At 36.5% G+C, this 15,266-nt stretch overlaps 1 protein-coding gene across 12 annotated transcripts in view; it reads left to right on the top strand.

Annotated features, from left to right (window-relative positions):
* The window catches only part of CSGALNACT2 (chondroitin sulfate N-acetylgalactosaminyltransferase 2), a 49,997-nt gene that overhangs the window by 16,738 nt on the left and 17,993 nt on the right, over window positions 1-15,266 (top strand). For 5 of the 12 annotated variants that reach the window (XM_033842213.2, XM_033842214.2, XM_073793584.1 and 2 more), the window contains exons 2-6: window positions 3,988-4,915; window positions 7,097-7,313; window positions 8,622-8,723; window positions 11,978-12,156; window positions 13,985-14,079. In XM_033842213.2, the coding sequence (XP_033698104.1) occupies window positions 4,255-4,915; window positions 7,097-7,313; window positions 8,622-8,723; window positions 11,978-12,156; window positions 13,985-14,079 (1,254 nt within the window). In that variant the 5' untranslated portion in view covers window positions 3,988-4,254. Of the gene's footprint in view, window positions 1-1,870; window positions 1,892-3,987; window positions 4,916-7,096; window positions 7,314-8,621; window positions 8,724-9,596; window positions 9,689-10,360; window positions 11,095-11,977; window positions 12,157-13,984; window positions 14,080-15,266 lie in introns of those variants that run through there. The other 7 variants (XR_012326655.1, XM_033842215.2, XR_012326654.1 and 4 more) reach the window with 7 other exon arrangements.

The raw sequence follows: 15,266 nt of genomic DNA, 5'->3' as shown, positions 1-15,266 counted from the left end.
ATTTCCCCTAGCCCCCTCCCCCTTGTTTGGAGACTCTAATTACATATATATTAGGCTGCTTGAAGTTGTCACGCAGCTTACCAGGTGCTCTATTCATGTTTTTCATTATTTTTTCCTTCTACATTTTGAATAATTTCTGTTGCTGTGTGTTCAATTCATTAATATTTTGTTCTGAAATACCTGCTGTTAATCCCATTCAGTATATTTTTCATCTCAGAAATTGATGTTTTCATCTCCTTAGTTCAATTTGTATCTTTTTTTTAATGTTGTCTGTGTGTCTCCCTATTTTTTTGAACATGATTATCTTTTTAAATACAGTTATAATTTTTAATGTCCTTTTCTGTGAATTCCAGCATCTCTGTCACTTCTAGGTCAGTTTCAATCATTAATTTTTTCATTATGGGTTGTGTTTTTCTTTTTCTTTGTATGCCTGATCATTTTTGTTTGGAGGGCAAACATTTTGAATTTTATTTTACTGGATGCTGGATATTTTTATATTCCTATAAATATTTGTGAGGCTTGTTGTACAGTTATATGGAAACAATTTGATCCTTTCAGGCCTTGCTTTTAAGGTTTGTTGGCAGGATCAGGCCCGTATTTAGTCTAGAGCTAATTATTTCCCACTACTGAGGCAAGACCTTTTTGAGTACTCTACCCAATGCCCCATGAATTTTGAGGTTTTCCAGTTTGTCTGGTGGGAACAGTCACTATTCTTGGCCCTGTTTGAATGCTGAGTTCTGTGTCTTCTAATTTTTTGTGTGCTTCTGTCCTTAGCCTCAGTTAGTTTCTTCATATGCCTGCCCTTATTAGTGCTCTGCTGCACACCCAAAGGGTGTCCTCTTGAGATCTCTGGAGTTCTCTCCCTGTCCAGCTCTCTCCTCTGGTACTATATCCTTTGAACCTAGCTGCCTTGGTCTCCTCAGACTGTCAGCTCCACCTCATCAACTCAGGGAGTTACCTGGGCTCTACTTAGGAGGGGACTCCCTGTGCTATGGCTTGGAAACTACGGCAGAAAGCTGTGCAATCACTTGTTTTTTGTTCCTCCAAGGATCAGTGTGCTGTATTACCTAATGTTCAGTATCTTGAAAATCATTGTTTCGTATACTGGTTTTTTTTTTAATTGATTTTGTTTGTTTTTGGTTGTTTCCAGTGTGAGAGTGAATCTGGTCCATGTTACTTGATCTTGGCTATAAGAGGAAGTCTCTTTAGTCTGTTTTAGAGTGTAAAATTGGTGGCTCCTAACGTTTCTTTCTACTCTGAGCTCTTTGATTTTGTTTTACATATCTTTGACAGCGCAGTTTCCCATTTCCACAGTATCCCATTCTCTCCTCAGAACACTTAACTATCTGCTGTTGGTGCTTCGAAGGTTGCTTGGTATTAACTCTGGGTTGTGAATGAACCTGGTTTATCATACAGACAGACTACATAGAATGATGGCAGTCAAGGTGTAACAGGCAGAAAATGGGTGTGTTCTCTAATACTATTCTTAACATATTTAGAGTTGTCATAATCTAGTTTTTTAGGATGTTGTTAAAGAGTTCCCTTCAGGGAACATAAAGGCAAATATGACTTTAATTGGAATCTTTTATGTTTAACAACCACAGAGCTGTGCAACTAACATTTATATTCTAAAATAATTACAGGGACTTCCCTGGAGGTCCAGTGGTTAAAACTTCACCTTCCAGTGCAGGGGGTGCGGGTTTGATCCCTGGTCGGGAAGCTAAGATCCCACATGCCTCATGGCCAAAAAACATAAAACAAAAGCAATATTGTAACAAATCCAATAAAGAGTTTAAAAATGGTCCACATCAAAAAAATCTTTAAAGTAATTACAGCGACTTTTCTTTCATTTCAGTGGATAATATTTAACCGTAAGATATTCAGCTGTAAGGTAAGCATGTAAGATATCTCAGACCTGTATTTTGCTTAAAGGAGGGAGAAAGAAGACCTTGGCTTTAATGTTGCCACTTAATAGTTATATAACCTTATTTAAATCTTTTCATTTCTGAACCTATTTTTCCTATACAAAAGAAGATACTAGCAACACTATTCTGAAAGGATGACATGGGAAATGTATAAAAATACCTTATAAATCAGTATTTTTCAAGATTTTTGGATCACAACCCACTTATAAATACATTTTATGTGGCTAGCTCATGCATATGTGTGTGTGTGTATTTGCAACACAGAATTTACTACTATATGTGATATGCACCAGTATTTCCTGTTCTAGTTCACTGAAAAGTAAACCTTTGGTAGTGACCCATTAATGGGTGATATCTCACAGTTTAAAATACATTGTCTATATAAAGAAAAAAAACATGAGGTACCATATTAATATAAGGTTGACATACTTAGCTTATATGCTGTTAGTTCTGTTATCAAGTTCAAATATAGTATAGTTAAATATATATAACTTTATTAACTTATTCAAGATTATGTTCTCATATTTTTAGTTTTAATCTTTCTTTTCCCTATAAACGGGCTAGTAATAACTTATAGTTAAGAGATACCTCTGAGTTTTAACTTTTAAACAATGAAGTTTAAGTGGTTTCTTATGCTAAGAATTACAGTTCTGAGACATGTTAAAGTCCTAGAACTAATACTGGCTTTGTTTTTTACTTAGTTTTCTTGATACGGTACCAATATTTTTTTCCTATTTTTTCCTATATCACTTAAAATAAATAAGATTTATAAGCAGTAAAACAGATGCCATCATAGTAAAACTTGTGAATTAAAATTTTAAGGATACTTGGTTATCTTTTGGTTAATTAAAATAATAAATGGCTAAGGGTAGTTAAGTCCATTGTTTGTGATCCACTAGCCAAAAGAAGTTTGAATCTATCCTACATTTTGTATAAATATGTGCCACAAAGAACACACGTTGCAGCATTTTTCACAGAAGGCATCCAGGCTTTCCTAATCACCAAGAAACTGACGAGGGCTGATGTTCTCTAGTGACCTTCTTCCATAGGTTCTGCTGCACTGGTAGAAACCAATTCTGTTAAAAGCAGGCTTAGTATCACATATTCTTCTTGACAAACCCTTCATTAGAATAGAAGTTCTCTCTGCAGTGGAGGCCTTCCCTGCTTCCTGTCTCCTAGGTTTAACCTTCTCTATTTATAGAATTAAGAATCCTTAGTTTAGAAAGAAACATGGAAGAGCTCACATAGCTGGTTGTGGTATGAGGGATAGCATGTAATTTTGTAAATTTATAAACGGTTCTTGGATTTTGTTTCCCTATAGATAAATATGTTCCTGTTTTTCTTTATATAGACTCCAAACTTTTCAGAGCTGTAGGAAATCTGTTGCTGTGTAATACACTGGAAAGAATTATGTGATCTAATGCTCAAATAATCTACTGGAGGACTTTGGATGTAAAACTGTTTCTTAATGTGTTTTCCAGATGTCTGTGACCTTTTGAAATTGCTTTTCCTCCCAACTTAATTTTAAGGCTCTTAGATTGACTGAGTTGAGCTATAGAAATTAATGAAGTAGAATGCTTGAATTGAATAAACTGGAAGAAAATATCTCTCTCTAGAAAGCCATTATCAACATAACAAAAACATTTTATAGAAACTCAGCTCCCAAATGGTGATATGTTATAGGTGGGAAATGGCAAGTTAATTGAAATATTATGTCAATAAAGAGTTATACATGATGTAATTTTCAAATAGTTAGGGACCAATAGAATCTATCTATTGTAACACAAACTATGCTAAACGTAAGTTTAATGTTTCTTTGATTCATTCAGGTTATGGATGTGTAGACATTATGGTTGAAAATATTACATGTGATATTTTAGTGTTTCATAAGGTATTTTTCTTAGTACTTTCTCCCAGCATTTACTGAATATTCTATATTGTATTAGTGCCTCTCCTGGTGCTCTGCCTATGGTAGTCACATAGCTAAGTTTACTGAAGCTGTCAACAGTGTGATATACTTAAAGAAACAAAATTCTGATTGATTCTGATCTGTTTCTTTCAGAAAAATCACCACCCGTGTCATGGATTTTATCTGATTGTGTAGATCAGATTTCCTTATTCTGGATATCATGGTAACAATATAGGAAATATGCATTATTTCTGCAAGTAGAATTCACTGCTGAAGGAAGAAATTTTTTAAGCTACAGCCAAATTCATTTTGTTACCTTTTATGGAAATCCTGATTTTGTTTTTACTTTTTTATAACCTTTCGCAAAAGGTATGAACAAGCAAAGAGCACATCTCATTAGGCAAGTCCACATTAATAAGAATGCCTAGAAGAGGATTGATTCTTCAGACCCGGACCCACTGGCTACTGTTGGGTCTCGCTTTACTCTGCAGTTTAATATTATTTTTGTACCTTCTGGAATGTGCCCCCCAGACTGATGGAAATGCATCTCTTCCCGGTATCGTTGGGGAAAATTATGGTAAAGAGTATTATCAAGCCCTCCTACAGGAGCAGGAAGAACATTATCAAACCAGAGCAACCAGTCTGAAACGCCAGATTGCCCAATTAAAACAAGAATTGCAAGAAATGAGTGAGAAGATGAGATCACTGCAAGAGAGAAAGAATGTAGGGGCTAATGGCATAGGCTATCAAGGCAACAAAGAGCAAGCACCTAGTGATCTTTTAGAGTTTCTTCATTCACAAATTGACAAAGCTGAAGTTAGCATAGGAGCCAAACTACCTAGTGAGTATGGAGTCATTCCCTTTGAAAGTTTTACCTTAATGAAAGTATTCCAGTTGGAAATGGGTCTCACTCGCCATCCTGAGGAAAAACCAGTTAGAAAAGATAAGCGAGATGAATTGATAGAAGTTATTGAAGCTGGCTTGGAGGTCATTAATAATCCTGATGAAGACGATGAACAGGAAGATGAGGATGGTCCCCTTGGAGAAAAACTGGTATTTAATGAAAATGACTTCATAGAAGGTAATGTGAAAACAGTGTCGGTCCATAGTTACGTTAGTATGACAAAATTCTGTTATTGTATGCTGGTAATATGTCAGTCATTATCCACAGTATTAAAACATTTAAATTTTTACCCACTAAATTCCACCAAGAATTTGAAGTGGCTTTTTTAGAAAAAGTTATAATGTGATCATGATAAAATAGAAAATAAGGAGCAGGGAAATAGAATAAATCTAAGTTTATATAGCAAAATACTCCCCAAGTTGAAGGGCTCTTAGGATTGTATATGTATTTGCACGTATATGTATTTGCATTCATGTCTTAACTGGTCTTGACGTTTGTTTTTTATATTTTTTAAAATATGTGAACTAAGGCTCAAGATTTGAAAACCATTTGCTAAAGGAAAGAAAAAGAACCTGATTTAGATTAGTAATTGTTCTATATTTTGAGTGGAGGAGAAACACATGTCAGAACATCAAGAGGCATACATAGTTTTGAAAAGCATATTTGGCATTTGGAAAAGTAAAGAAATAAACCTATTTTCCTAATACAGGCTGCAGAAAGGGCATAGGATTTTTATATGTCAAAATGGGACGTGACTCAAAAGTTGAGGAACACTTGTATAAATTTAAGAAATTTGTTGATTAATATAAACAGGAATAATTATAAATCCCAACCCATCTCCATCTTAATAACCCCTGCTAGATATTTAATTGTAGACTTAAAACCATTTTGGATACAAATATGTCTTGAAAGATCTCTTTGCTCGATTCTGTAAACAGTATACCACGTGTAGTGTTTTTTTTTTTTTGACCCTAAATCATCATGGGTATCACTTGCTGTAATATAATATAATACCTTGAGCCTTTGGAGGCCATCAGGGAGGGCCTTGTGCTTTTCTGTGGCATTTACTGTCTTCTCCCTATAGCCACCTCTTTTCCCCTGTCACTTCCTGCAATTTTTGATGGGTTGTTTCTTTCAAAACGCTTGTAATTTTTCTGAAAGCTCAGCTTTTTGTCTTTTCACTGTGTATGTTTGTAGCTTATGGCAGAATTGAAAGCTGCAGAGGAAATAATATAACTAAGATATGTAAAATGTCTTCATGTCTGCCTAAAAAGGAAGGAACCTATGCCAGTTTTATATTCCGCAGCTTCTGCTTTTCTTATAACTCTCCTCGGATTCTGTCACTTACAGGATTTTTCTCTGCATGGAACACATTTTGTCCCTTGCTTTTCCTCCACTGTGCTGCTTCCCTCATCAAAAAAATAATTACTGACAATGATTTAGTAACTCCTGTTTCTCTACCAGACTTCAGCTTCGATGTCACTTCTTCTTCGAGGTGATCTCCAACCTGCAAGTTTAAGACAGCAGTACTTCTTCTACCCTGTGTCCCATCTCACAGCACTTGTCATAGTATATGGCATTTCCCACTTCCTGATTTGTAGTTCCTGATACACTGTAAGCCTCAGGAGGAGTGGGACCAGTCAATCTGGTTTACCATTTTATTTCCAGATATTGACTGACTCACACATCTATAGGTCTAACCTCTCCCCTGAGTGTCACACTTAAAAACCAGATTGCCCAATAGACTTCCATACTTTATTCCCAAAGGTGTCTCATATCACCATGTTTAAATTTATACTGATTTTTCTTTGTCTGACTTCATTCTATCCAGAGTCTTGTGTGTTTGCATGTGTATATCACTATATTGTTATTTCTTTATTTTTCTGTCTTCCTCACTAGACTGACCCTTCCAAAAAACTGGGACCATGTAGCCTTCTTTATACCATCAGTGCCTGACGCAAATGCACTCAATTCATTTTTGTTAAGCTGAACCAAGTAATAGATGATTTGACTGTCAGGTCTAGAATTTAATATTGCTAGAAGTAATTTCTTTATTTTCATCATTTGGTTTCTGTGTTGATAGGCTCTGCTATTAAAGTCATATATGAAAAGGAATCATTGTCATTTGGAGCATATTTTATGGGTTGAATAATATAGCAGAGTGGTGAACATTTTTTTAACCTCTCCTTTTAAAGAAACAGTTGTTGTTGACTATACTATGGGGATGACATTTTCACAAATATATAAAAACCCTACAAGTTTGGTATCACACTTTTGATCTTTGAGTAAAATCAATAGTCATATTGAACTTGTAAACTTTGACATGGAGACATCTTTGTTCCTAACTCTTTCCTTTAGGTTATTATCGCACTGAGAGAGATAAGGGCACACTGTATGAACTCTTTTTTAAGAAAGCAGACCTTACGGAATATAGACACGTGACTCTCTTCCGCCCTTTTGGACCTCTCATGAAAGTGAAGAGCGAGATGATTGACATTACTAGATCAATTATTAATATCATTGTGCCGCTTGCTGAAAGAACTGAAGCATTTGCACAGTTTATGCAGAACTTCAGGTAACTCCCGGGGCTTAGTGATTTGACTGAGCACTCCTAAAAAAAAAAAAAGCACATTTCATGCCATTTTATTTAATTTACCTTCACTGAGTATGATTACTTAGAATTACAGAACAATTTTTTTGGCTTTAGGGAACTTTATGTTTTGATATTCCCTTTTTTCTTAAGGCATGTATAGTATATTGTGTTACTGACAACTTGAACTGTGAAGTAAATTGAGGGTGACAACTATTAGAAACTAAATTTGATTACCTTTATAATTGTGTTTGAATTCATTTTAGGACAAGTTGAATTTTTAAAAATAAAGTTATTGACGTGTAACTTACATACAATAAAATCGACATATTCCAAGGATAGAGGTTTCATGACTTTTGACAAATGTATACACCCATGTAACTGCCTCTCCAGTTAAGATATAGAGCATTACTATCTCCCCAGAAAATTCCCTGAGAACAATTTGAATTTCAAAATTGAAAGAAATTTTAGAAATACAAATATTCAAGTAAACGTGGGAGAATGTTTTTCCGTCTTGGGAAGCAGAAACTGTAGCAGTTTTTAAAAGAATTTTTTTCTTTTTCTTAATCATTAAATTTGGATATTTTTAAATGCTGAAGTGTTAAAAAGTTAACAACTACATATTAGGGTAACGATTTGAGGAAAGTTTTACTTTTTTGTTTTAATTGAACAATTGTCATGTTTTTAATACTTTAATATGATAGTTTTAATTCTTTGTAGTCCCAATCTTTGTTCTCATTGAAGTTGTTGGATGTAAAAGTTAACACAGTTCTGTTGCAGAATATCTAGAAGTCATGCTTCCAAATGAGTTTTACGTTTTTGAAATTGCTCGCTTGAGATCTGATTTCCTAAAGCATTTTTTAATTGCCTTTTTTGGAATTACCTTCAGATGCTACATTATTCTTTACAGTTACTAATCTCAATCATGACAAATATTTACTCCTTGATGATAAGTATAATTTCTCTAATTAGCCAATCTGAAGACAAAGTAACTCTTGACCCCAAACTTGAGTTATTTATTTATTTGGTTTTGAACTGATTGAACTTATTTCCTTGAGTAGCTTATAATTTGCTTCTGAAGGCAATACCAAAGCAAAAGTTCCAAAAATGTTTTGAAATATGGCAAAATTCAGCAATATTGCCAGTTTTATATTTACTTAAAGCTTTGTGTGATTACATTCTAAATGAGTAATGCTTCATTTGTTTTCTTGTTAAAGCTTCATGTGATTGCTTTCTGAATGAGTAGTGCCTTGTATATTTTCCTGAATGAACTTTATTTTTCAATTCTGTTAGGGATGTATGTATTCATCAGGACAAGAGAATTCATCTCACAGTGGTGTATTTTGGTAAAGAAGGACTATCTAAAGTCAAGTCTATCCTAGAATCTGTCACAAGGTTGGTGAGCCATGTCCACATTGAAGTCCTTTATATATAATAATAGAAGAATGAGAATTTCAGATACTTAATGGATAATTTTGAATAGCTGCCATTAAAAGTTGGCTGAGCATGTGAGTGGTGGTGCTAGTAAGTTCCTCATTTCACCCCTAAGTTCACTCTAAATGACTCATCTTCCCTTAACCTCTTAGACAGTGTGGCATGATTAGGGTGCTCTCACTCTGCGGCCCACTCACCTTGTATATATTTGCCTCCATTTATTCTTCCATTTCCTTCGTTTTGAACTCTTTCCCTTTTTCTAAATCTAATCCCTTCACTTGGATATCATCTCCTGAGCTTGTCTCTCTTGCTTGCCACTTTTCTTTCCTTCCATTTTCCTAAGTTCCTTCTCACCCTGCAAATGATGCTTAGGTCTCCCCTATCCTTAAGAGACCCCCGCCTGACTCTAGAGTACCCAGTAACTGCTATTAGGTTTCTGTCCTTTCACATCTGAACCTCACAAAACAGTAGCTATCTAACCAAGCAACTCATATAGTACCTGGCACACAGTAGGTGCTCAGAGGTTTGAATGAATGAATTAGTAATTCCTTAATACTCCATTATTAATTCTGTAGCTTCTCAGCCTTTTCATCTCTAAGTTATGGGCCTAGAGTTATGACCTAACTGCCAAATTCAGCCTTTTCTCTGTCATCCTCTTTGCTTTCTTACATTTGATACCTAACCAGTACTTCCTTCTTGAACCTCTCCTCTGATGTTTGTAAAATGTAAATATTTTGTAAATGTAGATATGTTATAATGTAAGATATAGGTTGATTGACTTTTCTGACCACATCAACTCTGTATCCTTTACTTGCTTCTTTACCTTTCTGCTAGTTGTGGCCATTCCCTAAGAGTCCAGCTTTGGCCGGCCATTCTTCTCGAATCGTTCAACTAACATTCATTGAGTCCCACCGACTATGTTCCAGGTACACTGCTCGGGAGTCTAACTGGGGTGGTTGGGATAGGACTGGGCACAGAGGAGGGAGTTGCAGTCCCTACCCCAAAGGGACTCTCACAGCATTGGAGTAGGAAAAACAAACACTGTCTCCTCCTCCGCCTTCACTGGCTCCTCCTCCTGATGGCCCTCTTTCAGTTCAGACGAAGGTTCTCATGATTCCCTGGGCTTGATGTCTGAGGGCCAGCGTCTTTCACTCATTCTCTACCTCTGATTAATCGGTTTCTGCTCACCGCACAGGACCTCTGTTCTGTCCTTTCCTTGCTGCTGCCACCGCTCTAACCCACGCTCCCCTCCCTCCATTTCTTCCCTTTGTCTCTTCCCTCCTTACCATTTTCAGATCACCTACTAAGTACCAGTGACTCACGTTGGTATTACTGAAGTTGTCCCTGCATTAATCAAGACTCCTCTGTGGCAAATGATGGAAACTTATCTTGAATTTGGTTGAGGAAAATGGGAGCTTTTATGAAGAATCTTGGATAACTCCCAGAATTAAAGGGATTATTATAACCAAATTAATGAGAAGAAAACCAAAACAGCTTTGGTATCTTAGGGACTGGGACCAGAGACTTGAATACCATCAGAATTCTCTTGTCTTCTTGTCTGTTTTTCTCTGCATGTTGACTTCATTCTCCTGTTGCAGATTGGCTTCTTCCACATGTGAGGTATATGGCTGTTGGCGGCTCTGGGCTCACATCTTCTCAGCTTTGCCATCAGAGAGGAAAGAGCTTTCTCCCAGATCCAGTTGAGAGAATCCCAGGGAAGGACTTTTGCCCACTCTTGAGCCAGTCACTATGGCCAGGTGGGGTGGGGGTATTTTGATTAGCCCAGCTTGAGTCTGGTCCTTGCCCCTAGGAAATTACTGCGGTTGGGGTATTCTGTGATTAGTTCCTCCACTTGGTGCTGGGAGTGTGAGGTGGTGATCAGCAGCTTCCCCAAAAGAAGGGAGAGATTTACAACCTATAAAGGGGGCGGGGGAGGCATGGGCACTCAGAGTACTTGGAGTCCACTCCATGCACTGTTTGAGTCTTTGCTTCAGTCTCTCCATTTCCCATTCTATACTATTTTAAGAGTAATCTTTTAAAAATGTTCCTTTTTTGATCCAGCAGTTCCCTAGTGCAGCAGTTCTCCAACTTTAACATCAGTAACCTGGAGTGACTTGTCCCAGGAGAGACGCAGATGCTCAGCTCCTCCCCTAGTATCTGATTCAGGGGCCTGGGGTGGGGCCTGAGAATATGTATTTCTGACCTGTTCCCGGGGAATTCTGATGCTGTGGGTGCATGGACTTGGCTGTGATAAACCACTGCCCTGGTGGAAAGACCCTGACTCCTCCTTGACTTTAGAACACTGACCAAGTTCTTCAACTTCTCATGGAAGGTACTCCTTAGTCTGACCCTTTTCTGGTCTTCTCTCATTGTTCCATTTTAGAATCCCTGTGTTCCAGTTTGACTTGTCTGATTCCTGTTCTTTAAAAAGCTTTCTACTTTCTTACCTCCTTGCCTTTGAGAATAATTAATTGGAATGACCTTTACACTCACCACTGAATTCAGGATTTTAACTAAGGCATAACTTAAATTCTGTTTCTAACGTCTTCTCTAACTACTTCAGACAAAAGCAATCTTTTTTCCTCAGAACTGCTGTTCATTCATTCATTCAGAAAGTATTTATTGAACTCCTACCCTTTGAGGGGCGTTGTAATGAACAAAACAAAATCCCTGCTCTCATGGAGCTTACATTCTAGTGGGAGACACTCAAACAAACATGTCTGGTGGTACTGAGGAAAACAAAGCTGGGCAAGGGAATAGAGATTAAAGAAAAGGGAGATCAGGGCTACTTCACATGTAGCATGAGGGGATCCCTCTGATAAGGGGACATTTGAGCAAAGATCTGAAGAACTAGAGAGAAGAGCACTCTTTGTATGTATCATTCATGTGGATTGCATTATTTATTACCAAATATTATGCTGTTTTTCCATGTGTATATTTCTTACCTCCCTAATAGGTTTTTAAGATCCTGAAGAGTAGTGGCCCCTCAACACTTATTAACTTCACATCACTAGCATGTTGCCTCAAATGTGGGCATTTAGTTGACTGTCTGTCCCTGATGATGATCATACACATGAAACTGATCATTGTCTTTCCTTATATGAATGTAGACCCAACATAATAAATACCTGAAGGTAAAATATATTTTGTAAGTTGCGTTTAGAGAGTCAGCTTTAAGTGGGGCTTACCGTTCGTTGTATGTGCTTTCCTCATAGTGAGTCTAATTTTCACAATTACACCTTGGTCTCATTGAATGAAGAATTTAATCGTGGACGAGGACTAAATGTGGGTGCCCGAGCTTGGGACAAGGGAGAGGTCTTGATGTTTTTCTGCGATGTTGATATATATTTCTCAGCCGAATTCCTTAACAGCTGCCGGTTAAATGCTGAGCCAGGTGGGTAAAATGTTAGTAGGTGGGTTGAGTGTAGAATTTAGAACAATGTCAGCACATCCCATATTTTGAATCAAGTTAATTATGTTTTTTAAAGGTTATATTTGGTGTAATTTAGCTGGAATATTAAGTAGAAAAGTGAAAATTTGCCCCTCTGAAGAAGTTCATACCCCTTGTTCTGTTATGGCCAGATTCCATTGTATACATTTGGATTCAAATAAACAAATGCAAAGAAATAAATCTTGAAATTGACAAGAAGGAAGTAGCACCCATCAAAAAAGAGCAAAGTGATAGTGTGATGTGTGAGATTCAGAAGCACTCTACCTCAGGCAGGTGGTGCCAACACAAATGCAGGCATGCAGTCACGCAGAGGTCTAGATACAGATGGTGCTTGGTCTTCGGACTGTGCATTTTGGGATGATTACTATACTTTGTTTTATGTTGTACATATTTTTTGAAAATGTTAAGAGCAAATAACATTTTTATATATCATATTATTTTAAATGTGAAAAGGAAGTTTTCTATATTAAAAAAATCTCATAGTAAATGTTTTTTTATATAGAACTACTCATATCGTACAAATTATTATCTTCTTATTAATCAATTTGGTTAGGGATGGTTGTCAGGAACTCCCTGAGAGTCAAGTGGGTAAATGAGGGTTAGATTTACCTTTTTTTTTACCAGGCAAAAATACATATTTTATATATATTTTACATTATTTCCTTAATGTAAAAGAAATAGATTTGCCTCTGGGAAATTGAGCTCCTCTTCCCTAAGTGGGTTTTAATGAAGATGAGATGAACATCTGCTGGGGATCTTGTAATAAAAAGACTGCCACATTACTTACAGGGTCCTTGACAATTTCTGAGTGCTACATATTATCACGTCTGATTGAGGCCAGTCTCAGCAAGGGGATCTCTGTTGAGAGGAGATGGGCTAGTTAGTTAGCCTTAAAGGGTCCCTTCAGTGCTAACAATCTGAATGCTAATGACAAGGCCTTTTGAGGGGGCTATTACATCATGTATTTTTTGTGGGTTTTTTTTTTTTTTTTTTCCGGTATGCGGGCCTCTCACTGTTGTGGCCTCTCCCATTGTGGAGCACAGGCTGCGGACGCGCAGGCTCAGCGGCCATGGCTCACGGGCCCAGCCGCTCCGCGGCATGTGGGATCTTCCCGGACCGGGGCACGAACCCGTGTCCCCTGCATGGGCAGGCGGACTCTCAACCACTGCGCCACCAGGGAACCCCACATCATGTATTTTTAACTCAATCTTCCCAAGTTTTCCAAATCTTGTTTAGATCTGTCTGCAGTTCTATATTCTAATTATTATTTATGTATCCATTATACAATATCCTTTGGATTCACTGTTTTTATGATTCATTTTGAAGGGTGAGTTTAACAGAAGTTTCTAAGTTTCTTGGTGATTGTCAGAGGTTAACCTACATCTGTTACTGCTAATTCGATGACATAATGATTAATAAATGGTTCACCTCAGAACAGGTGAGAGAATGCTTTTGTGCATCGCCCCAGAGTCAAAGGGAATAAACATGTCAAAAGGGAATAAAGCACCCTTTAGTCTTTTTTTCTCTGTTCTTTTGCAAGGTTATAGTTTCATAGCCAAACTTACTGATATGTTATAAAATCATCATCATGTTCATCAACATGAGGTTTCAGTAACCTGAACATTGATAAAATACAATATTAATAAAATAAGATCATCATATGTAACAAAGAAACACTTTAACGAAGTCGTAGTAAAGACTTTACTGCAATAAAGATCAATGCTTTATTTTATTACTTCTTTTTGTGATGTAAACATATTTTAATTTATAGGTAAGAAGGTGTTTTACCCTGTGGTGTTTAGTCTTTACAACCCTGCCATTGTTTATGCCAATCTGGATGTGCCCCCGCCTGTGGAACAGCAGCTGGTAAGATTCTTACTATCGGTTATGAAAAGTCTCAGAGATCTTTGCCTGGTTCCTTTATGTTTGTTTCACAAACAGAAAACATAGTTTCAATTAAAAACTGTAGTTACTATGAACACACTTTCATAGTGTACCCCCTCCATAAAGTGTGGCAGGGGGGTTGGGGATGGGCAGAAAAGTTTAGGCTACAGAGAAAAATTCAAGTTCTAGATTGTGAAAACTGTACGGTCATTTCTACCAACTTATTTTTAGTAATACTAAAAATAAATTTTAATTTTAGAAACCTTACTAACTGGAAATTAAAACTACTAAATAAATAAGAAGGAATAATATACTATGGGAAATTACTTAGTCTTGGAATGGGAGTGCCATATATCAGAACTTACAGTTATTGACAAAGTTACAAAAGTTTTGAAAAAAATTTAAATAAACATGTGGAATAATTTAGATTTACAGAAAAGTTGGAAAGATAGTATAGAGAGTTCCTGTACTTCACCCAGTTTCCCCTATTGTTTACATCTTACATAGCCATGGTTCATTTGTCAAAATTAAGAAATTAACATTGGTAAGTTACTGCTAACTACACTATAGATTTTATTAGGATTTCACCAGTTTTTCTACTACACCTCCTCTTTCTGTTTCAGGATCCAGTCCAGGATACTATATTGCATTTAGCCTAATCTTTTATTGTTAACATTAAGAACAAAAAGGAAACAAATGAACTAAGAAGACAATTTAACATGTTTAAAAAGTGAAAAGTAACTCCAGGAAAGAAATAAAGATAAAGGTGGAAATTAATGAACCAAAAATAATAGATTGACAAATATAGGAGCTTATTCTTTATGTGCAGAAAAAATGTAATCATAAAGTGGGCAGATTCGGGGTAAAATAGAAAACAACAACGTACAAAATTAGAATAAGAAAACATTAAGAGAAATCTATTTCATATAGTAAGTTTTAAAAATTCTAAATAAAAGGAAAGATTTGAGAGTTTATAAAATATTAGAATGAACTAAATTCATGTAAATTTTTTTTTTATACTTTTATTTTATTTTTGGCTGCACTGCACAGCATGCGGGATCTTAGTTCCCTGACCAGGGATCAAACCCACACACCCTCCATTGGAAGCATGGAGTCTTAACCACTGGGCCACCAGGGAAGTCCCTCATGTTAATATTTTATAAAAGCTC

The sequence above is a fragment of the Tursiops truncatus genome, chromosome 16, assembly GCF_011762595.2.
Source record: "Tursiops truncatus isolate mTurTru1 chromosome 16, mTurTru1.mat.Y, whole genome shotgun sequence".
Taxonomy (NCBI): Eukaryota; Metazoa; Chordata; class Mammalia; order Artiodactyla; family Delphinidae; genus Tursiops; species Tursiops truncatus.
The sequence above is the reverse complement of the archived record's forward strand: the minus strand, read 5'-3'. Positions and strand labels throughout refer to the sequence as shown.